This window comes from Oreochromis aureus, linkage group 23 (assembly GCF_013358895.1).
Source record: "Oreochromis aureus strain Israel breed Guangdong linkage group 23, ZZ_aureus, whole genome shotgun sequence".
In the NCBI taxonomy this organism is placed as follows: domain Eukaryota; kingdom Metazoa; phylum Chordata; class Actinopteri; order Cichliformes; family Cichlidae; genus Oreochromis; species Oreochromis aureus.
The window spans coordinates 42,208,392-42,231,983 of NC_052963.1; the positions used below are offsets into that span (position 1 = coordinate 42,208,392).

Sequence of the window (23,592 nt, forward strand, 5' to 3'; positions counted from 1 at the left end):
TGTACTTGTTGCTTTATTAAAACAATAATATTGAGGAGAGCTATACAGTTTATGAAGAATAACTTCAAAGCTTTTTTTTTTTTTTAATCTGTGTTCATAGTGCTATGGTGACTTGAGGTTTTAGGAAACACGAACACAAATCCAGGCTGAAGTGCGGCGATGTGAGCACACGTGCAGTGATTGTGTGTGCGAGACCACATGCTTTTGATTCGCCACTTCTCTGTCACGTGACCCCACATCCGCTCCGTGACTGTTGCTGTTTGGCAGCTATGACAACGAACTTTGAAAGTTAGATGAATGGCCTCGGTGAAGAAGAAGCTTTCCTCCTCTATAGGGTATCAACATTGTCTGAAATGCACGGTGTACTTGGACATTCAGGCAGTAAGTGCGTCTTTATGCTCCTGCTTTGCTACGAAATTCAAAATGTGACCTGATGCCGTAGCTTATTAACGTTTGCTAGCTAGCGAGCTTACATCCTCTTTCGGCAAACCTTCCGTTACGGTTCCCTAAATACACAGTTAGCTTACCAGCTAACCCTAACTGATAGACCAGGGTTATCTGACACGTCTCATTAACTTAGTAATTCCTCCCTGTCGTTACCAGTAACGTTAATACTGATGCTGCCGTAATTATTCTAATTGAGTCACTGCAATTAGTGCAAACAGTTAGAGATGATAAGAATAAACCATTAATAGAAATATTGATGTCCACTAATGACCCCGAGGTTCTGCTGTAAAAGTTGATTGTTGTGGTTTGATGTCCATTAGGTGTTTTTAAGTAATTGAAAGTAATTCGTTTTTTCATAATTTATCTGTGCACGATAAGCGTCATTTCCTGTGTCAGTAAACTTTGGGTTGATCTTAAAGCCCACTTTATGCGTGAGGATGATTTCCGTCCCGTTTATTGCTTCAAGTTCATAAACGTCAACACAACTGAGTGTCACAAAAGTAGGTGTCAATATGAAATACTTAGCATAGAATAAGAAATTGGGAAAATGAAACGGAAGGTTTACAAGACAAGAGGCCGAGATGGAGGTTGCAGAGTTGAAGATGCTAAAAGATCTTCACGACGAGGGACAGCATTAGAAATGAGTACATCAGAGTGACAGCTAGTGTTGGGCGATATAGAGACAGAGTTAGACAGGCAAGGCTGAGATGGTCTGGACAAGTGGAGTGGAGCAATAGTGGACAAAGTATGTTGAATATGAAGCTGCCAGGCAGCAGGAAAAGGGGGAAAGACCACAGAGAGGAGGAGAATTAAAGGAGGACATGCAGAGGGTTGGTGCGACAGAGAAGGATGCTGCGGATAGGGTGAGATGGAGGCAGATGATCTGTTGTGGTGACCCCGAAACAAAACAAGCTGTAGAAGAAGATATGATAGGATATAGGCCGAACTTTGAACCTACATAGTTTCTGTGTATCTATTAAGTTAGATATAGCAAAATTTGACACTAATGTTTCCCACATTGTTACACAAAAACATTTTCTTTGACCTTAAATTGCCAAGATTCGGTTACCCTAACAGCAGTAACAGTAGGAAGTCTTGATGTGAGGGATTGCACATGGATTGCATATTTTAGTAATTGTTTATTAACTGCTGTTGTCTTTGGGATATTTGCAAGTGTGCTTCTCTTGATGAATGCACTCTTCCAAACATGTTTACAAACCATAATAAACGAACACAGTAGAATTCTTGCCATGTTATACTGTTCATAACCAGGTCACATGCCCGGGAGTGCTACTGTCTAAGAAGTATGATATCTACCTCCGTGTCTGCATCATGGGCCAGTACAGGAAGACTGCCTGTGTGCCTCCGGTCTTCCCTTTGCTTTTCCAGCACAAAATGGTTTTTGTCAAGGTGAGAATAAAGCAATTTATTATAGAAATAAAGGACGCCTCCTTGATTTGGGCACAAGATTTCCATCTGCCTGTGGGAGTTTTAGACTTGGCAAGAAAAGTGTACATATGATCATTAAAATAAAAGGAAATTCAAACAGACATATAGATTTACCCTACATTAGTTATAGTGTACATGAACAAAAATATGAAAACATACAGTATTAAAGCCTTATCATACAGTTTTTGCTCAGTAGATTTAAGACTGTCAGAATCATCTTATCATTATAACTTTGCATTAAATCTTAATGAAGTTTGTGCTGAGATAAATTTGAGTTTTTAATGCACAGCTTAACCTGTGATAATTAACACAAGCGGGTCACATGGGCGGGAGTACATAAGTTCTCATTGCTAAGTGGTTTTCACACATTAACTCCAAGGATGGAAAGTAGGACATCATACAAAATTTGTCCTTGCTCACATGTAGCATACACCTGTTTACCTCTGCTCTTATCTTTGCTCTGCCACCACACAATGTGTTTTTTTTTGTTTTTTTTGTCAAGGTCAGGGTAAAGCTATTTACTACAGAAATAAAGGACGCCTCCCTGTGTGAGACACAGGATTTCCATCTGTCTGTGGCTGTTTTGTTTATACAGGATGCAGGAATTCTAGTGGCTTTATGTCTATATATTTGCTTTACTTTTATCTACATTTGATTCATCTTAAGAGGTGTCCATAAATGTTTTAGGTGTTTTTTAAAAACTTTTTTCTTAATAAAATTGTTACCTTTATGTTTATGCCTTTTGTTCTTTCTTATGTGGGCCAGCATTCATCCATAGTTAGTATTCAGGTGGTAAAGGATTATGAGCCACTGTACCTAATAACCAGCAACCCTCCAGTATGAACATTAGTGTCCTAACTCTTAGTAAGAGGGGCCTTGTTTTCCCTGGGGAGAATGGTACACTTAGATACTGGCCTGTCCGCCAGATCTTGTTATAAGTATTGATTTGCTTTGTCTGTACTCTTTGTGTTTTCCCAGATATTCCCTGGCGTTGTTGACCCTGCTGATGTAGCTGACCTCCTCGAAGGTAAACGGCCTACTGGGATTTGCTTCCTCATCTCTTAGTCCCGAATCCTATCCTATGAAAGCTTATTGGCTATTAGCTGAGATACCGATCATTAGCTCACAGTCTGTTTATACTTTCCTTCCTCTTAGCTGACACAACATCTTTTGAGCTGATTCAGTTGGTGCCTCCAGGTATGCTTTCTGATGATGCCAAATGGGCCTCTTAAGTCCCCACTGTATCTAGTTATTACACTGCAAAACAGGATATTTAACTTGGACTGTGTGTGTGTGCGCATGTTCGTGTTTTTTGTGTGTGTACATGGGTTACAGAGGGTGAGGTACTTGCCACAATGGAGGAAAGCAGCAGAGATTTCCTGTATCAAGGTCCCAGGTGGAGCTCAAGAGTCGCAGAGCGAGAAATACTGATGAAAAGATCATCCTCTTTTCCTGTAAGCGTTTTCTGTTTATGCCAACATCCTAACGTTTATCACAATTATGTGTTAGAAAGCTCTAAAGAGGCCATATAGGTGTTTTTTTTTTTTTAAGTTATGCATTGAGTGTGAGCATTAAGGCCCATTTATAAGTGACTTACTGCTACTTACACAAAAATCAAAACGTAACTTTAAAAGCGTCTTTGCAGCAATTTTATGATCGATCTCATATATAGTCAGTGAAAGAAAATATTTCAGTCAGAGGTTTTTTCTGTGTTGTACACTAACAAAAAAGATGTTTGAATTCTATACATGCATGCATATATGAATCCCTTATCATACACTTTGCCCTTTTTTGTTTTCTGTTTAATGGTTAAAATCATCTTTTTAGAAAAGTTCAGGGCTGCAGTGTATTTGTGAAAACTGCTTAATAAAAATCAACAGCACGCCGAGTATGGACAATAAAGGTGCAAGGAAAGTAAATGCAAACACAAGAGAATCCGATTGGAGGCATTCCAAATAATTCAAAGATAAAAAATAAAGGTTGTTTAATATCCTGTCAGTGAACTAAATGCACATGTCAGGTAAACATGAGCCACTGACAGCAGTACGTTTCAAGTTATTTTACAACAGGCTGGTAGTGAGCCTTTACTATTAAATACTCAAATGACAATAAACGGGATAAATGTTCTCTTTAGGCATACAGCTTTATCTAACCTTGTTTTTCATCTTTGGTAAAGAAGCAGGAAGCAGAGTTGTTCTTCAAACAGAGATTTACAACCCAAAAGTCTCCAAAAGAGCTTGTATGCTGTCCAAAATGTAAATAAAAACCAGGCTGCAATATTTTGGACGGGATTTAGACACAATTCTGTGGTGGAAATCGCTGTGTGGGCCTGAGAAAACTCTAAAAGAGCACAGTTTGTCACCATATCAACAAATGCAAATGTAAAAAATCCACCATGCAAAGAAAAAAACAGATGCAAACGAGATCCAGGAATGCTGCTGCTGCATCTGGGTTCAAGCTCGTTTAAGATGGACTGAGGTTAAATTTAAAAAGCATCTCACGGTCTGATGAATAAAAATGTAAAATTCCTTTTGCAAACGTGAACGCTGTGACCTCTGAGCTTGAAAAGAGAGGACGTCTTTTTTTTTTTTTTTGTGGACATGTGTGAAGTTTGTTACATAACATCCATCCTTAAATTTTCAAGTAGTAGTCAAAGTCAAGGATTTTAACTTTTGTCTCTCACTGAAGTTTGAAATGTTCCATTTGGCAGTTAGATGCAGGAGTGTATATTTCATGCCTGTGAAAGGTCCTGATAGTAATTTCAAATAGCACAATACTGAATTAGTTAAAGGAAGGAGGATATTCCTGTCAGCATAATCCACGTGTCACAAAGACCGCACACCGTGTTCACTACGGGATCCAGTTTGAGTGGCACCAATATTGCTCGTGTCATTCATTGTTGCTCGCTCTAAGTGAGTCTCCTCCTAATCTCAGTGGCTCTCGCGTCGGTGCACTTGACAGGCAGCTACAGCACCAAGATAACCAGTTCAAAAGAACTGTCTTGTCTTAAACTGAAGTATTGTCTTCAGAAAAGATGGCATTTTCCTCGTGCAGCTGTTGACTGTCTTTGCTATACAGACATGAAAAAGGAGCTGAGGACTTCCTGTCTTTTCAGTCATTTTTCATCTTTTTTTCTTTCTTTTTGCTCCCCCCTCTTTCCTTTTTATATCATCCGAGTCTTCTCTATACCTCTTTCCTTCCATACTTCATCTCTCCATGTCTGCGGGTTGCTTTTCTATCCTCCCCTTGTCCTCCAAGGCACTAACTGGCAATATTTAAATGTCTTTAAACCCCCCCCCTCACCATTGCTTTTATGTGTTTGTGTTTGAGGCCCTACATAGCAATTTAGATGTCTCTCTCCAAATGCCGTATTATTTAAACATCACTGGAGCCTTTCTCTTCTGTGAGATTTGTTTTTCTCAACCCAGGCGCAGATTGAAGATTTGCAGTTGTAAATTGGTGTTCCAGGCAGCTCTGTTATTTGTCTTTTTGTCTTCATCTCCCTGTAAAAACTCCTGTGTTTCGTCTATTGTCCCTCTCCCTCTAGGGAATCTCCCCTAAAGTAGTGTTTTCCACGACATCAGTCATAGAAGACAGTGATGGGAGAGACAACCGGACAGCCTCACCTGTAAGCGTCTTTTTTTTTATTACATCTTTGAGGTGTTTGCAAACCCGTCGTCGCACACTGTGTCCAGTTTTAAATTAATTGTACCTTTGCTACATGCTCGGCATCGCCGTGCCAGCGTTGACCACAACTCGAACAGCGAACATTGATCTCTGGAGGGCTCTAATAGGAGGTATCGCTTGCCGCCACATACGACTGTTTCCACTATACATATCCAACTTCTATTGTTGCCATGGCTACTGCATTTATCCATCCATACTGGCAGTGTTTCAAGGATATCTGTTCTCTGAATGTAATTACAGGGAGGCAGATTGGTGATGCTGATAATGAGGCTTGTCTCACATGTCTGAGTAGCAGGGAGTTAGAACAGAATCAGCCGGTTAGGTTTGTTTTGGGGTTTTTTTTTACTGTAACCATGCAGATGATGGGTCACCTATAAATCTTCTTTGTGGATTTTTAAGGTTTACTGTGCTAAGGTCAGTGCAATGACATTTTAAAGTCTTTTTTCCCCCTGTTAATCATCAAAAAAGGAAACTAGGAATGAAGTTTGCCACGGTTTTCTCATCTTAACTTTACAGCGGTTTGATTTCTTTGAATGTGGGGATTCGATGGGTTGTTACTGACATCTGAAGACAATTTCATATCAATAGGACCTGGCGTCATTGTTGACGTGTTCAGTACTTATTTTGTTATGTAGGACAATAAGTTATATATTGAATCAGTCTAAAAACTAGTACTAGCCTTAAGCTGCAGCCACAGGTATAACAGCTGATTCGTGGCCCTGTGTCGTACATGTGCAGAGTGTGTGCGCAGGTTATTTCAGGAGATGAACGCCGAGAGGGTGGAATAATGATGAAAAAGGTATTACCAAAATATTTCACCAGCTTTCTTGTTACGAACATGTTATCCATCACACAGAGGTTCACATTCCTCCTCTCCCCCCCCAAAAAAGAAGAAAGAAATGCTACGGTGAATTTCCCCGGTGCGGTAACCTAAGCTAAGCTATTTGTTTAAATGGGATGTCGGTGACAGTGAAGCAGATTGTCAGCATGTTCCTCCTGGCCCCTCGGGGGGGATGTCTGGATCAGAGCACCACTGTGGCTGTCAGACAGTAGAATTTCTCCATTTTCTCTCTCCTAATGGCTCTTCAGCATCCAGGCAGCTCCCTGACTACCTGCCCACCCAGCTGACAAATCATGTCTTGTTCTAACAGAGATCTGGAAAAATAGTGACTTTCAAAAAAATCTCTAAAAGTGTTCTGATGAATACGCTTTTCCTGTGTTTTCTCACGATGAGTCCTGAATCCTCTTTAAACCCTTTTATTCTGACTTACAGGTGTTATGCTAATGTCAGTTTGTCACTTTATGTCACACCAAAAAATAATTTAGCCACTCCTGCGGTTTGTGTAAGCGAGTGGAATGTTGTTAAGTTTGGTACACACATGAAAGTGAGGATGAATAACTTTTGCAGATATGTCCTATAACGTTCCAACTAGCGCCATCTTCTGGTCACACTATAATTGGTGAAAAAACCCCCCCAAAAACCCAACTTTTTGTTTAGTCACTTAATGTTGGCCTGAACTGTGCTTTTATTTAGCACGGCATGCTGAAATGACTATTGTCAGTATTAAACCTTGCTTATTGCCAGCTTGATCAGGTTGTCATTGTTGGATTTGCAGTATGTAGTCATCTCAGCTTGATGAGTGTATTGATAATTAGCTCGATGCGCCACTGTGCAGCTTTACAAAGCCTCTTGCATGTTTTCTGTGGACTGTATCCCGAGCTTTGTTGAACTGTGTCTTTATCACACAAACCCAGCAGTGGAAATCACAGCTAATCACATCGGATAAGACTTCTCCACTCAGCCGGCGACAGGAAAAAAAATGATTCGCTCTCGGTGACCATCCACCAGTGAAGACGAAGAAGAAGGAGAAAAGAGGAGCTAAAGGAAGTCAGAGATGGTGGGGGATTAGAGGACGAGGCCATACTTGTCTTAATTCTATTAAATCCGATCATTTTCAAATGGCACCAGCCACAATGAGAATTTATTCATCATTCGGTTTCTCTTAAAAATAGTTTTAATGTTGTGTGATTTCCTTAATTAGCATTTAGATTATCTTTGTTTTACAGCCAGGTAGTGCCTCTTTATCATATTAGACTGGAGATGGCCATCAAATGCAATTAACATTTTATCTTAACTTATTTATCCCCGGCTGGCATTACCTGCAGGAAGTGGGATATTGCATGGGAGAATGATGTTAGTGGCCATTAGAGTTATTGAAGTAATTCTGCAGAGGTTGTCTCCATGGCAGTGCTGACTGCGAGAGCTGTTGTTGTAACACTTAAGCTGAATGATTTAGCTAATGGTTTAATGGTTTTGTCCAGGGAGAGCAAGTCTGTGTCAAGAGTGAGAGCAGCTGCCTTAATGGCTAAAATGGCCGATGCGTCTGCGAAGGAACAAACTGTGCGGTTTGCAGAGAAACCGCTCAAATCCTGTGTGTCTCCTTAAAATTCAAATGTGAAGCTAGTTCAAAATATTACAACAACATAACATTTTTTTTCCTCTCTCATGTTCTGTCCCTTCACCCCAGTCTGGCTGTCTTTCTCCAGCGAGGCCATCCTTAACCCTTTCCAGACGGAGTTCAGCAAAAAAGCCTACCAGCGGGCATTTTTCCAAAGCAGATGGTGGGAAGTGTGTCTCTTTGAAAAGTGGGAAGGACAAGCTGAGTGTTGATGCTAAAATTACAAACTCTGCACCGTCATCAACATCCAGGCAATCCCCGCCAGGCCGCAGTCCTCCAAAAAACAAGAAGGGAAAAAAATGCGACCTATCCGGAGTTTCTGCCGAGCGCGGCTACCAGCAGCCCACCGTTTCCTCAAGGACGCGAGCCCTGTCCCCTTACACCCACCGAAGGATGTGCCAGCTTTCCGAGGATGCCAGGCAGAGGCTCAGCCACCTCCAGCTGGGGCCTCACTACTTTAGGAAAGAAACCGAGAGCCCGACGCCCTTCTTGGTTTGTAGCATTAAGGGAAGAAAAAAAAAACAACAACTTAGCATAATGGTTCATTTATTGCCAAAAATACACATGTTCAGTGCACAGGGGTTATAAGATTAATGGATTCCTCTGCTGATGTAGTTCAAACCTCAGTGGGAGCGCCCCAAAATTTTGCTTAATCTAGTGAGCGGATTAAGTGGAGGGCATATTAAGAGAGCATCTTAATCTTTTTACCTGAGCCGTTAATGGATTTTGACGTCACGTACATGTTTCACTGTGTATGCGTGTAATATGGCCTATTATCCTCACCGAGGGGCTCGAGCACACTTTTAATAGCGCGCATCCTGCATTTAGGCCGGGACGCTTTTATTTGTTAACACTTTAATTATTGCCGTATTACTGCTGTTGGAGGTTTTCGCATGAAAGGGAGTGATTTTGTGATCGCACAGCCTTAGGGAGCGCGTGCGATCGATGGACAAGAACAACACAGCCTTTAGTCCTCCGCCCCTCCCTCCCACTGCTCCCCTCTGTTATTTCCGCTTCTTCATTTACATCAAATCTAATCCCGAGATATGAATATCAGACTCCACTTGCACGCTGTCATTAAAGAAATTATTAGGTGCTGCGTTTGTTTTTGTCACACACATGAATGGAATTAACTAGAATACAATGGGCGTTTTATTAAGGACAGGAGCGTGCTTTTGCGCCTCTGAATTTCCTGGGGGAATCTCCTTTCGACAATTAACTCTGGTAATTGAGAGTCAAGCTGCAATTAACAAATAGATACCTAATGAAGTAGCCCCATTAGCCCCATGGTGAATGCATTATCAGTGCACATTTCAGAGCCTCAGCTCCTGGGTTGTGTGCAAAGGGAAGCTCAGCCCTACAAAGAATCAAATGTGTTTTTCTGGGTAGGTTTTTCTTTTGGATTTTTATTCAGAGAATGACTAGGAGATAACAGTGGGAAGAAAAAAGTGATTGTGATTAATGTACACTGATGTTTATTTCATTTATCCACTGTGAGAGGAGAGACGCGTCTGAATTTGTTGTGCAAAGTGTTGTGTTGTGGTTAAGGTTTTAAAAAGGGGTAAAAACTCCCAAAAGTCCTCATTGTTTACTGGTGTTGTTTTATTGCACATACAAAGTAAGTTAATTATGTTGTATAAAAGGAAATGAGCTTTTATTGTTGTGTCGTGCCAGGTCTCTCGCTGCAGCGACGTCTCTGGGATGGGAACGTTTCCCTCCTGTGTACTAAATACTAGCGTCCATCGGCGCTCCGTGAGCTTCTCGGCTGACCCCACAGGTAAACCTTCTAAACATATAAACTCAATCCATGTATTGTATCACATTCATAGCTATCACATAGTGTATTTGCTGCAGGGTTGGTTTGTTTTCAAGCGTTTTTGGACAAAGCCCTGAGTGTGCTGAATGCTTTGTCCAAATGCAGCCATCTGGATTTGGTCTCATAAAAAGTGTGTTTACTTTCTTTTTTGGTCTGATGCCTTTAATAACATCCTAACGATAACATCGTGTAACAGTCTTGCAGATTGATTTCTGCTTTGGTTTGTTTAGCTCGTTAGGGGATATCAGCAAGTATGACGATCACTGATCAAATGCTCCCAGAATTCTTATTTCATTCAGTCCTTTCAAATGAAAGCTACAACAAGTAGACACAGATGTAAATGCTCATCAGGCCCAACATTAAATCCTGCTGCCAAAACAGTTTTTACCTGTCGGGTTATGAACACAGCACCTCTTGAAGTGTCCCATTGGGGTTAGGGTTGTTATTCAGGTCTGCATATTATGACCGGGCCTGTGCCACTGCATCCCGTGGGAGTGACTGATATCTCTGGAGTTTCGATGCCATCACCCTGAGTCACATTCCTCCTTCTCTTCTTGGCCAGCTTTTGTGTAACGGTGGGGCCATAAACAGTGTAAATAATGGATGTAGCTTCTGGGTCTGAAAAATGAAGCCAAAGGTGAAGAACCTGCATTCCTTTTAATGACCAGTAGGGGGGCAGCTTCTTTGGTGGCAATAACACTTGCGGTGGTATAAAAGTGACCTCAGTGAGGATTTTTCTGGGCTCAATCACTACTTGGAGAAAATAAGATCCTGTTCATTTTTGTAAATTATCATTGGTAATGACTGAGGGATAAATTCAGTTTATTAATCAGATTAAGCCGTTATTTAACCTGCTTTAAAAATAAAGATGGCAATGGTGAAAATGTTCATCTTTAGGCTACATAACAGGTTTTTTGGTTCCAGCCATCTTTTCCCATCTTTTCCGTAAATAAGTGGGATCCAAAATCCTGCCGAGGGTGGCCGTTGCCACCTGGACTTCAGCTATTTTGTCCGTGTTAAAGTAGCACCCATATGAATGCTCGGACTCAACGTTTCCCATCATTGCATATGACCAAAGCTATTCTCTTCAGCTTCAGTGGTTTGATTTGATTGGCTCGTGTGTGCATATGCCTGTTTGTACAGCTGTTCTGTGCTGGGAAAGTTTCATTTATACTTGTTTGTGTTGAAGAAATAAGCGGTGCTTCTTATTTAAAGGAAATACTGTAGACTTACTCCGAATTGTATATTTTCCTAAAAACTTGCCTTTTCCTTTTAGATTCTTCTCTCCTTGGGAGTTACAGGCCAAGAACAGCAAGAGTAAGTCCAATTATAATATCAGTAACTGTAAAATGCAATGAGTCAGGAATACTTCTGGTGCTACAGGACATCAGCACAACAGTGTTCTGTAGTCCTCTCATTCTGCAGGTTAGGTTTGGCGGTCCGTGCAGCTGTGATTTTAGTCATTTTATATGAGTATCAGCGACAGACAAGCACACATCAGGCTGCTACACAGTTTTCATTTTATTATATATACTTTATTTATATTTAATATTCATTGTTTATACATATAAATTAGCCCTGTTGTTCTTACGTTTGACGCTGTGGTCAATTTCAAACCTAAACAATCATCATAGAAATTATATTGATGAAGTTGTCAGCCTGTAAAGTGGTCTAATTTTTAGATTTGAATATAAAATGATCAATAAATAATGTAGATTTAATTCCTGAGGTGTGCCGTTTGAATTCCTTGGTTGGGAAATGTTTCAGAACACATGTTTAAGGTTTGGTCACCAATAGCTTCTAAATCCTTTTGCCCTCTGAAATCTTCTAGGTGGAATCGGGATTTGTGAGGGAGGACTCTCCTCCAAAGACTCCATCCCGACATGAACCCCAAATTAAAGGCCTTCTTAGAAGTTCTGCCTCAGCTCCCTCCAACCTGACTGTACAAAACTCCAGAAATCGCAGCAGCCATTCCCTCAGAGAAAGGTAATCCTCTTTTCTTAAAAATATTTAAAATGACTGGATGTGTCAAAATTAAAACCATATTGTTCCTCATTTTAAAAGAATCTAATGGCCAGAGAACAACAAAATCTGATTTATTTTTTCATCATCATTCTCTGGACAAACTGAAGGCAGGTGTCATGTCTCCATTCATTACCAAAAAGTCACATAAAACCTGTCAGAAACTATTTGAATGGCATATCTGAGAAACGAGTAGGGGTTCATTCACGCTAAAGCTGACTGTGTATAAATGTAGTCTACTTTGAAGCACACGGACAGATTAGAAAGCTTCCAGCATCACCAACCTCTGCAGTTTTTTGTTGATTCACATGGTGATGACAGAAAAAAGCAAATACGCAGTTAATGCGGTGCATGTTTGTAACCCGGTGAAGGATGAAATCTTAAGGTGTTTATCAGGAAAACACTGTGAGGATCACCTCTGAGCCCCAGAGTAAAGTTTTTCTGGCCACGAAAAACAAATCTGATTGTGTTCATACTCGAGGTACACACAGGAGTGAACATACTCCTCCTTTTTTTGTGGTGTTTGCCCTGAATTTATCCTGATCCATCTGTGTAAATCATTTGTTTGCTCAAAAGATCTTAAAAGCAAAACATGCACCTGTAGGAGTCTCCAATTACAGTGTGCAGCAAATATATGGAAATCCCGTGAGATGTTAGTCATACGCCGCTACTGCTGGTCTGTGAGGTGTGTGAGTGTCTGTGTGTGTTTGTACACGCACATCCAATCTTTAATTTTGATCACACTCGACAGGCAGGATGAATTCCCCTCCACCTTTTAAATTACAGAAGCTGATGTCTTGTCATGTTTGTTCATTACTGAGAGAGGAGGCAGAGAGAAGGGAAAACAAAGAGGAAAATGGTATTGATTTGTGTTTCAGCTCGAGACTGATGCATTTGACCCGATGCACACTTTAATACATTCAGAGAGACCTTGTCATTGATCACAGCAGCTGCGAGTTGACAACGCCGATGGGACCGATGCTCCGTTTTGTTTGTTTGTTTGTTTCTGCTTCCCTTTTCCGTCCGCTCAGTCCATAAGTAAACAGTGGAATCAATGGACAATCTTAAACTGCAAAGTAAATTGCAGGAAATGAATGATACTTTTCCCTCAATTGGAAACGCGACAGGATTTGCTGGGTGGGAGATTAGAGTGGGCCTTTGTAGATTCCCCGCAACAGGGAGAGGGGCACGTCTTACCACCAATCTTTGATCTATAAAGAAAATGACAGATGCCAGTGGCAGCGTTTGCCCCCTAAGCCCCGGAGTCTCAGTCTATTCATGTCTCTGGATGATTTGTCCTTGATGACTTTTTGAAGCAGGTAGTGTGTTTATCTGATTACAGATGAAAAGCTTCCTTTCCGACACCAGTCAGTCTGTCAGTCATCACCCCTCCGCCACTGACAAATAAACGTGGACGAGAGGCGATGCTGGGATTTATTTTTGTTAGTGGGATCTCCAGTTTCGTAACTGCCCGCGGTCAACGTGCAGACACATTTACACAGTGCCGATGGAGTCTGTTTATGCCGCCAGTTTAACGCGTAGCTGGTCGAGGCGATTGGGAAATTACTTTTTGCTCCACAAAAATGTAAATGCGGAGGAATGAAAGTCAAAATGAGGGTTTAGATGGAGTTTTAAATGTTGTTTATGAAGGTTATGCACTTCCAGGGTGTTGGCTCTGTCAGCCACTCGTCTTACCTTGGGTTACAGCACAGACTAGTGGACAAAAGAAGGTCTTGTAAGGAGAACAGTGTTTTTGTTAATGTATTTATTAATGAAGAATCTGTGTTGATCACACACAATGTTATTTAAGGATTTATTAGAATAAACATTTTTATCTTGGGGACCCTTAAAACAAAGTCTATATTTATGCTTAGCTTTGAGGAATAAACTTTGAGGGTTGAAGACAAAGATCAAATTAAGACAAAACTGTTGCAGCAATTTTTCTGTTTTTTGTTTAGTAAAGCCTGATGATAACCTGACACAACGACCAAGATACCTGTTAGTGAAAGTTTTCCATCTGCCACTTCTTTGTGTTCCAGACTCAGAGCCAGTCAGACCAGTCCACCACACTGGGAGAAAATCCATAGCAGAGTCCAGAGGATTCTTCAGACTCACAAAACAAACTGGGACCAAAGAACGAGCTTTGACCTTTAACCCTCTGATCCGACTTAGAAGAGACCAAATTATGGAAGTTGCCGTACTCAGAGTTTTAATTATTAGAGCAGTAACTTATAATGCACATATCACAGTCATATTTAAAAACAGAGGTTCTGCAGGCTACCAGTTTTGTACATACAGACACTAACACGTTAACCTGTCACAGATACACACAAGTATCTTAATTAAGCTCCATTTCTTGTTCATTTAAATTGCAAACCTTCCCAGCACGTGCTGATTAGCTTTTGTTGGTGCAGAGGTTACGTCCAAAAGCATCGAAGCGCCACTTCACTCCCACCTATCAGCTGGGCTTTTTTTTTTTTTTCTAAAGAAAAAACCTGATGGTGTAACCAAAGTGAGACATCGCCTAATTTCTCTAAAGCTGTGTGTGAAATTGGCTCAGGTATAAAGAAGCTACAGTTTATGTGCGTGTGTGTGTGCGCGTGGGAAGTGACATAGTGGATGTAAGCTGCAGCTGTTAAGGGCTCATCTCTTACAACACAAAGAAGAGACAAGACGGTAGCCAAGAGCCACTGTTGGGATCCAAGAGCTACAAGAGACTGCAGAGATTTGAGAGGGAGAGTGAGGAGGAACAAAGGTAATCCTGAATGAAAGCACAGCAGACACAAAGAGATTTAGCTTTAATGAAAAAATTAAGGCATTCGCTTTCACAGCCTTACACCGAAACATCTGAAGTGTGTGTAATGTTTCTGAGCTACTGACACGGAGGTCATGTGACACAGAGGTATTTTATTCTGCTGTCAGAGCGTGGAGGCTCTTTTCCCCTTGTGAATCCTTAGCTGGAACTACAGCAGATAAAGATGCAGTTTTGGTTCTTCGGCAGCTGTTTTTGTGAGTGGTTGTTGTTAACATGATGCAACATACAGCTGCACGACTTTACAGAGGCTTGTAAGTGGAGGGATTTAACCATGCTAGGGTAACTTCAGGGTTAACCCTGATTTTTCAGTATTACAGAGGCCGTCGACATCAGGTCACACTGTAAAACACACAGGAGCAATAAGTTTAATACCAAAATTTCAGCAAAGAACATTTTGACAACCCGTTTATGTTTCAGATCACGAGCTCTTAGAAAATTAATGAATCACACCATGATTTTTATTTTTTTTTTAATTGTTCATGCTCTGTATTTTAGTGGGACTGATTGCTGTGCAGTAAAGCATTTACACTTGAATTGATAAAACTAAAAGTTCAGTTGTAAACATAAGCAAGTACACCATATTTAATGAGGACTATACAAGGATGTTTTAAAATATTGTTCTTACTGAATCAACTTGTCTGGGACTGTGTGTTTTATACAGCCAGCCTCTTGATGTATACACGTGTAAACAGTCTATCCGAAGAGTCGTGAATGAGTGTTTAATTTCCAAAACATTAAAAATGCTTTACGCTTCAAAAAGCCATTTTGTATTGAGCTTCATTTCTAAATGAGAGAAATGCCCCTCAGTCACTGTTCATCACATCAAGTCTTCAGATTTACTTCTTATGGAATTTCTTCTTCTTCTTGTTCTTCTTGCCAGCTTCCTGTGCTGCTTTCTCTGCCATAACATGCTGGTACCTCTTTTTGTTTTTCCTGGGAAGAGAAGGAAATTGTGTATTTAATGTTTGTCTTTTTGTATCCACTAGCAACAAACCGTAAACTGTGGCCTGTAAATTAATTTTATTTCTCTGCCGTAGCAAAAGTAAAGATCACTAAATGTATGAGTCAGATAATTCTACGCCTCAGAAATGAAGAACTTGAACAGACGTGTTGTAAATGTCTGTAATTATTTGTGACGGACAGAAATATTTAGTCCTGTGTTTCATGCTTATCTTGGTAAACGTGAATAGAACCTCACAGGTCAAATGCCTTTTTTGAACGAGGTGACTTCTTAACAGCTAATGGAAGCGCTACGCTACTGGTGGTGTGGTTCCCTTGAAGGTGGACACTGCCCCACCCTGAAATCATGTGTCATTCTATGGGCTCAAATTGTGGTCATAAATATTTTGTACTTGTAAATCAGGATTTGTATGTGTAAAAAGAATTTGTGTGTGCGTAAAAAAGATTTGTGTGTGGACTTAATACGGGTGAAACTCTGCACTCAAGTTTCAAGTTACAAGTAGTGGTGTAGTGGTGGCATTGTGGTTCCTTTTATGCTGTTAATCATATATAATTTAAAGTGACTGAAAAAATATCATTTCTGTTAATTTTTTGAGCCTACATGCCCAGTGGAGGTAGAGAGTGGAAGGGGAGATGTCTCATAATAAAACCACACCCACTGCAGGTGCCCACTTACTGTCTGAACTCTGCATCAGCAAGCAGCTCCTCCACAATGGTTCTCTTCCTCTCCTTCTTAGGGATACGGGAATGATAGAAGTCAGCAGCGTTGTCCACCACTGTGCCAACCTGCAACACACACACATAGGAAAACATCACACTCAGTACACACACTGATATTGATAGTGTATTCCCTGAGTGCTCTGGACTTTAAAAACAAAGTTAACCAACTTTTACAAAATCAATATTGATAACCACAAGTGTAAAGAACTAAGAAGCAGGAGGACAGTTCCACCGACCTGAAAGTATTTGGGAAAGCCATCTCTGTCGTTCTTCTTGTAGAACCTCTTAGGATCCAAGGATGATCTCATCTTCAGCACTTGGAGGTCTCCTTTCAGCTCTTGAGTGATCTCCGGTGCCTTCATGTTAAACCAACCATCTCCTGTTGACTTCTCCCTCTCTGCCTGGGGAAAGAAAAGTGATGCAGACTGCTAAGAAACAAAATTTGTGATGACTACCGTTTACTCTTTTAGGTATGCGTCATAGGTGACTGCACAAATGCAGAGAATAAATCTGGAATCGACCAATCAAAGCAATTTTTTTTAAACTTACTCTGCGTTTCAGCTTTTGGGCATGTTTGGATTCACTGTATGGCGGCACAGCATCCTTCTTTTCAAAGTCTGGTCCAATCACACTCTTCTTCATCACCTGCGGACATCAACACAAACCACAACTCTGAAAAACAACTGAACTGTCAGAACACTCCACTGCTCCAAGATAAAAAGGTCAAAGTCAGTGAGAACTGTAGAGAAACCTTTAATAGTGCCACCTCATCGCCCTTGCATAGCTTTGGAGTTCATTATTCATTCTGCACCACAGATCACCTTCAAAAAGAGGGGGGAAAGAAAAAAATCAATCGCTTATTTACCTCATCTTGGATCTTCTTTTCCTTTAGTTTTTGCAGTGAGCTGGAGACAGGTTTTGATTTGCTGCCATCAAAACTGATGTATAAACCCCCGAGCTCCTTCACTTTGAGGCCGGGGTCAATACGGCTGGACAACTCATTCCTGAAATTAATAGGCAAAGGAAAAAAAATTCCTCAGGAGGAGCAGTCGTGTCTCATTTCTCACCTCTGCACAGGTATAATAAAATCTAACGATGTGTCTGAACACCGTGGCTCCACTGTCTGCATGCTAACCTCATGAAAAGGCTAAACCCAAAACGAGCTGATGCAAACATATTCAGCTGTGCTGCAGATACACTGCTGTCCTCAAATAATAAAGCACCTGAAAGTGCCGCCTCGTACGAGGACACGATTGTTTATAATAAATGTTATATATTGACAGTCCCACATACACAGTGCATGCTGCCAGATAGCATAAAACACCAAATGTGTCTCAATGTGCAGCTGCAAACAGTCCCTAACATTATTGTACCTAAAGGTTTTTTAAACACCACAGACCTCTGAGGTTTTAGGACATTATTTAGGCTTGATTTAAAAAAAAAAGTTAATCTTGGTTTGTGCTGAATTTCTTCATCAGTGCTATCGTTATCAATGATACCTGGCAACAGTAATATAATGTAGTAGAGGTATTGGTGCGGATTTTTCCCCAAGCTAATAATTTCTCGTTTCAAGTCTTTATGCTAAGCTACCCAGCGTTACATTTACTGTGTGGAATCGATCTTCTCATCAGAGAAGACGGTAAAAAAAGTATTGCTCAAAATTGGTTCTGCCGGAGGTTTCTTCATCTTAAAAGGGAGTTTTTCCTTCCCACTGTCGCCAAAGTTCTTGCTCATGGAGGGTCCTGTGATTGTTGGGGGTTTTTTCTCACACTTACAATATAAAGCGCCTTGAGGTGATTGTTATTGTGATTTGGTGCTGTATAAATAACACTGAAATGAAACTTTCAAACCATTTAATGCAATAAAGTTTACCTACACATCTACATTTTTTAAGTCTGATAATCATCTAAATCGGTCGTGTCCAACTCCAGGCCTCAGGGCCGGTGTCCTGCAGGTTTTAGATGTGTCCTTAACCCAACGCAGCTGATTCAAATGGCTAAATGACCTCCTCAACATGTCTTGAAGTTCTCCTGAGGCCTGGTAATGAACTAATCATTTGATTCAGGCGTGTTGATCCAGGGTGAGATCTAAAACCTGCAGGACACCGGCCCTGAGGCCTGGAGTTGGACACCCCTGAGCTAAATGGTTACCAAAATATTCTAATGTATTTGGTATTTTGATTATTATCAAACTATGAAATTACCCCTCTTGCCCTGTAGGTGGAGGCATTGCTTTCCTTGAATAGACCACTCCCATCTGGATAAAAACGTTTCATGACAGGATAAAGATGAGCACTACAAAACCATTTGCCTTGATTCAAGTGACCATTGCGGTGGGCCCAAACCACAGATTCCAAGGGTTCAGGTTTTTCCTTTAATCTGTCACATGCCTCTACACTTGTATGAATCGGTGTGACACCTAATTCCTCTAATGTACTTACACATGAGGGTTTCTGCTCGAGAACAGGACTTTAGCATCGTTGTCATCGTCCTCATCCTCATCGCCGGCCTCATCCACAAACTCCTCGTCTTGCTCCTCCTCCTCAGCTCCTTTCTGCGTGCTTGCCTCTTCGTCCCATTGCTCCTCTTTGTAGTACAGTTCATCTGCGTCTTGTCCCGGCCGCTTGTCAATCATAAACAGTCCCTCAATTGATGCAGCTCCAGCTTCTGACTTGCTGCAAATTCCCCCTCTCCTCTCCTTCCCCCTGTATCCTGAAACCTCCTCTTCAGAAACTTCCCTCTCCTCCTCTTCCTCCTCCTCTTCCTCCTCCTCATCACTGCTGTCCAGTAGACTCACTGCTGTCCTCTTCTCCACAATGACGTCTTTGGGTTCAGAGTCAGAACCTGCTGTAACCTTGTGCTGCTGATATGATGTTACCTGAATGGACTCAACCACCTGCTGAGATGTGCCGACTTCCATTTCCTCCCCCACACTAGGCCGGTTTTCTACGACGACATCATCATCCACAGACTCATCTGGCAGAGGTGGGAGGAGGTCCACAGCTTTCTGCGTCTCCTTGGCCTCCTCTGTTGTTTCCAAGGCCCTCTCACGTGTTGTTTCTGTAACTGATTGGCAAGGCTTTAACCGCTCTGGTGATGGGACTATTTCCTGCATCACTTCCATCTCTAAAGTGTCCTCGTCTTTATTTCCAGCAGACGGCTCCTCCTGCTGGCTTTTGCTGACCACTGCAGGCTCGCTCACAGGTTCTGAGGGAGATGCATGGGAATCTTCTTTAGAGGCGAAATCCGTTTCCTTTTTTCTACCCGCTTTCGTGGACGACAGATCGGTACTATTCACACCCTCGTGATCTTCTACCGTTTGGCTCTCATCTTCCTCCACCACCGTTTCATCTGCATCCTCAGCGATCAGTGTGCTTTCTAATTTAGAATCGTTTAATGTGCTGCCCTCCTCGGCAGATTCTGACGCATTTTCTACGACGACACTGCAGTCCTTGGCTGAGCGCCTGGAGGCCGGAGCGCCCCGGCTGCTGTTCCCCGAGCCTGTGCGGCTGCTGCAGGGGGTCCCTCTGGCTCGTGTGGAGCTGGGGGTCTCCACCTGGGAATGCACATCCATAGCGTCGGAGTCTGAATCCATGGCTCTGAGAGTTGTCGACCTGGTCCTCCCACTTCTGCGATTGGTCAAACTGTAAGTAGACCCGGACTCAAACCCTTCAGAGTCACAAGACGCAGGCTCACTATGCTCTGCAGGGGCTGCGACCTTTCCTCTCGCTGCCCTGGTCTGTCGACGTGTTGGAGCTGGAGACTGAGAGCTTCCCGACGGCTCGTCTAGATGCATAGGAATGGGACTAGTTTTTCTTCTGGATCTCGTAGCTCTGCGAGTAGTGGACTTGGACACATCAGCTCCTGACACACTGGAAATGCAGCTGTCAGCGTCGGAGAGCTCAGACTCCCCAGTTTGGGGTTTGGCAGACGATCTGGTACGAGCTTTTCTCTGACTTCTGGTGGCTCTCTGGGAATCGGACACCACGGAGCTGCAGGACCCGGTCTCCAGCTCCAGGACAGCTTTGACATCTTCCACTTCGACACGAGCAGCTTCTGAGCTTTCTGCCTTCTTTCTTGCGCTCCTTAGGCCACGTTTTGATGCAGACACCGCAGATGAGCACGACTCCACCTCAGATATCTCCTCCTCTTCCTTGTTAACTTTGCGGGTCTGTCTCCTCCCCCTGGTGCGCGTCACTGGCGGTTCAATGTCGGACACCAATGAGCAGCAGGACTCTGCCTCTGACACATCCGCCTCATGGACGGAGCCCACCGGGGTGGAAGGCTGCTCCGGACTGTGAAGCCTTGAAGCTCTGCTGCATCTTTTTTTTGTGATGGTCGAGGGAGAATCTGAATTTTGTGCAGCACTTTGCTCAAGCTGACTGCAGGACTCCAGAATGGCATCGTGGGTAGGACTTTCTGCTTGCTTAGTAGTCCTCCTGGTTCTCCGAGCAGTGGAAGGAGTGGCCTGTGTGAAAGAAGCAAGACACAGTTAGTGGTAGGGCTAGTTTACAGCAACATGGATGAGAAGATAAGCAGAAGATAAGTCTGGTGACATTTTACTGTCAAGAACTCAGAGAGCTTGACATCCTGCAACAAATGCACTGGTTTCCAATACTAATGTGTCACAAAAAATCCTGTATAATGAATGGCATGTACAATTTACACCTGGAGAGGCTTTTAATGGCTTCCCTCTACATCTGATCGCTTGGTCTCAAACCGGCCAGTACGTAGCCTGAGATCCTCAGACAGAAACCTTTCATCTGTTCCCGAAGCATGGCTGAAAATGCCTCACAGTCAAAGCCCCGAAGCTTTAGAACGAGCTGCCTAAAAAAGCCAAGTATGCAGAGTCCATAACCTTCTTTAAATCCACTCCAAACACTTTATGCTGGATTAAAATCGAAGCTTTGTTATTTCTTGTTCAGGTGTTTCATGCATTTCCTTTTTCCAAACATAATGCTTCTCTTTTCACTCAGAAAGTCCTGGTCAGCAGGGAGCACTTCAACAAGAAATCGAACCTCATTCCGGCTTCTAGCTTGTTCATCTGATCTTTAGCGGACTGCAGGTGGGGGAAGAGCTGTCCTTTTTACAGAGCCGTGGTTTTCACCTTGCAGCCTTGCCCCACACACACAGAGGCCTTTAATTGCTCAGTTGCCAATCCAAGTTCCTTTCTGCCCTCACAGACTGCAAGCCCTGCTCTTACAGCAATCTCTGTTGATCAATCACCCCCGAGCAGCGCAGCAGTGAATCGTCTCCTTATGCTTGCCTTCCTGATCAGCTTTTTCTGAAGTCCACAGCAGAGTTATCATCCTTTAACTTTTATTTTTAGTTTTACATTTTTGTTTTCAATTTGATTTTCAGTTTCCACACTAATTTTATGAGTGATATTTTTCAGATTGTCATCCTCCTCCTTTTGTCTGCTTCCTTTTAGATATCAACACATTGGGTTGTCTTTCTCTAGCATCCGCCTCTGTCACACCACCTCTCTGCATGTCCTCCTTCACTACATCCATGAATCTTCTCTGTTGTCTCCTTTTCCCTCCGGCCTGCCAGATCATTCCCAATAAAAAAAATACACTGAATTCTTTTTCTGATGCAGCCCTGAAGGGAATTTAACCAGCAACCTGTCACTATGTGTATAACACTACACTATTAGGCCAAATATGTGTTTTAGGTTATTTAATATTAAAGGATGATTTACTCATAAATATACACTGATTAGTGAGTTTATTAATTTTTTAAAAGAAATTCATGAGTTTCCATAAACTTAGAATTAATCAATCAAAAATATGCATGACGAGGTGCTGGTTAGTGAAAGCCACCATGTTTCCTTACTATCGTGAATACAGTGACTGAGGTGTACAGTGACATCACCCTTCTTACTAATCATGTTTGGCGATGAGTCAGGCCTCTAACACATGAAAACATGTATAAAAATGCTGATTTACTCCTGATGTTGTTACAATTACTTATTCCAGTAGATTAGGCATGTGGCCCCTGGTGTCTTAAGACAATAACAGCTAAATTATGCAAGTTAATGTTAGGCTCCAGTGTCACGTTTCCCTCTGACAAACAGTTTGTTACAGTCTCACACTGTGTGACAGTTTATTCGCTAAGTGTCCAAGTCCAACAGAGTTAGATCCACTTCAACGAAAGTTTCAGAGTCTTACAGCCTCCTCTAGAAAAAACAGACACGGACACCAGCCGAGGTAAACAGCAGACTGACAGCCTACACGCCAGAGCTGTTTGTCCTACAGCGGCCACCGTAGACGGGATTATTACACACTTACACCGGGAGGGATAAACAAAACATAACTCAGCTGACCGCAAGCCTCGGTCTACTGACATCTAGTGGTGAAATTGTGCACACTAAACCTTTAAGAATTTCAAAACAGTAAAAATAATACAAACACACTTGCAATAAACATATACAACGATGGCTAAAACTGACAATTCATTTTAGTTTTTAGCTCACAGTTAACTAAAAAATGTTTTCACACCTACTTTTTAAATTCTCTACAATAAACTTGGCCCAGTGTATTTGTGCATTAACTCATCTCCACCATTATGTGGCGTTAGAAAACCTAATAGCTATATTAAGCTAACAGCTAATAAATAAGCAGTTAATAGCTTCAGATTACCACCTTTTTCTTGAGGTTCGCGTAGTTTTGTTATACAGAAATATAACTGGAGTCGACTATATTAATGTGGGGCTTCTCGTGATCTACTTTTAGCACTTTATGTGGAAATCTGTTGATTTTTAGGTCATATTTACACAATAACATGAGATATTTACTCAAGCAGCACTTTATGAGAGTTAGACAGAAAACACGAGTAGGAGAAGAAACTAAAACTAACAGATGCTGCTGTTTATTCCGCATGTCTCTGTTTTCTGCGCGGATCCCTCACAACATGAACACAAGCTGGTACAGGGTGAAGTCCACGTGAAGCTGGGGAAGATCCACACATCAGCTCTCACACACGTGCCAGGCGTATAACTCACTACCCGGACCTCCAGGTGACACCTGAACATCTGCAGCTTCCAATAATCTCCCTCTGTGACACGTACCTGGACCTCAGAGCGCTGCTCCGGGTCTGTTTTAGCTGGGGAGCTCACACGCACTCCTCTTCTGGTGGCCACCATCTTGCACTCTCACAACTCTACTCACTTCCGGCATGAAGGCTAGACCCGACTAGTCAAATGAACGGAAATGAGGC

At 42.0% G+C, this 23,592-nt stretch overlaps 2 protein-coding genes across 3 annotated transcripts; one reads left to right on the forward strand and one right to left on the reverse strand.

Annotated features, from left to right (window-relative positions):
- The first annotated feature begins 245 nt into the window (after window positions 1-245).
- Window positions 246-15,454, forward strand: spata6 (spermatogenesis associated 6). 2 transcript variants are annotated; one of them, XM_031725757.2, is made up of 11 exons: window positions 246-381; window positions 1,720-1,857; window positions 2,875-2,923; window positions 3,052-3,093; window positions 3,232-3,350; window positions 5,444-5,524; window positions 8,112-8,534; window positions 9,717-9,819; window positions 11,135-11,175; window positions 11,690-11,844; window positions 13,920-15,454. In XM_031725757.2, the coding sequence occupies exons 1-11, from the start codon at window positions 298-300 to the stop codon at window positions 14,032-14,034; spliced, it is 1,350 nt and encodes a 449-aa protein (XP_031581617.1). In that variant the 5' UTR covers window positions 246-297; the 3' UTR covers window positions 14,035-15,454. The 2 variants fall into 2 exon arrangements, with proteins under 2 accessions (XP_031581617.1, XP_031581618.1); XM_031725758.2 differs by lacking the exon at window positions 5,444-5,524.
- On the reverse strand, window positions 15,047-23,568 carry dnttip2 (deoxynucleotidyltransferase, terminal, interacting protein 2). The gene is made up of 7 exons (XM_031725756.2): window positions 23,444-23,568; window positions 18,816-20,842; window positions 17,241-17,379; window positions 16,925-17,020; window positions 16,612-16,776; window positions 16,332-16,441; window positions 15,047-15,628 (listed from the first exon to the last, which is right to left on the reverse strand). Exons 1-7 carry the CDS (start codon window positions 23,516-23,518, stop codon window positions 15,532-15,534), a joined length of 2,709 nt encoding a protein of 902 aa, XP_031581616.1. The 5' UTR covers window positions 23,519-23,568; the 3' UTR covers window positions 15,047-15,531.
- Between the last annotated feature and the right edge of the window lie 24 nt (window positions 23,569-23,592).

Coding starts and splice junctions, on each gene's coding strand:
- spata6 (XM_031725757.2), top strand. CDS start 298: ATGGCCTCGGTGAAGAAGAAGCTTTCCTCCTCTATAGGGTATCAACAT. Junction 382..1,719: donor TGTACTTGGACATTCAGGCA/GTAAGTGCGTCT, acceptor GTTCATAACCAG/GTCACATGCCCGGGAGTGCT. Junction 3,094..3,231: donor GATTCAGTTGGTGCCTCCAG/GTATGCTTTCTG, acceptor CATGGGTTACAG/AGGGTGAGGTACTTGCCACA.
- dnttip2 (XM_031725756.2), bottom strand. CDS start 23,518: ATGGTGGCCACCAGAAGAGGAGTGCGTGTGAGCTCCCCAGCTAAAACA. Junction 17,021..17,240: donor AAAAGAAGATCCAAGATGAG/GTAAATAAGCGA, acceptor TGATGTCCGCAG/GTGATGAAGAAGAGTGTGAT. Junction 15,629..16,331: donor GCTGATGCAGAGTTCAGACA/GTAAGTGGGCAC, acceptor TTCTCTTCCCAG/GAAAAACAAAAAGAGGTACC.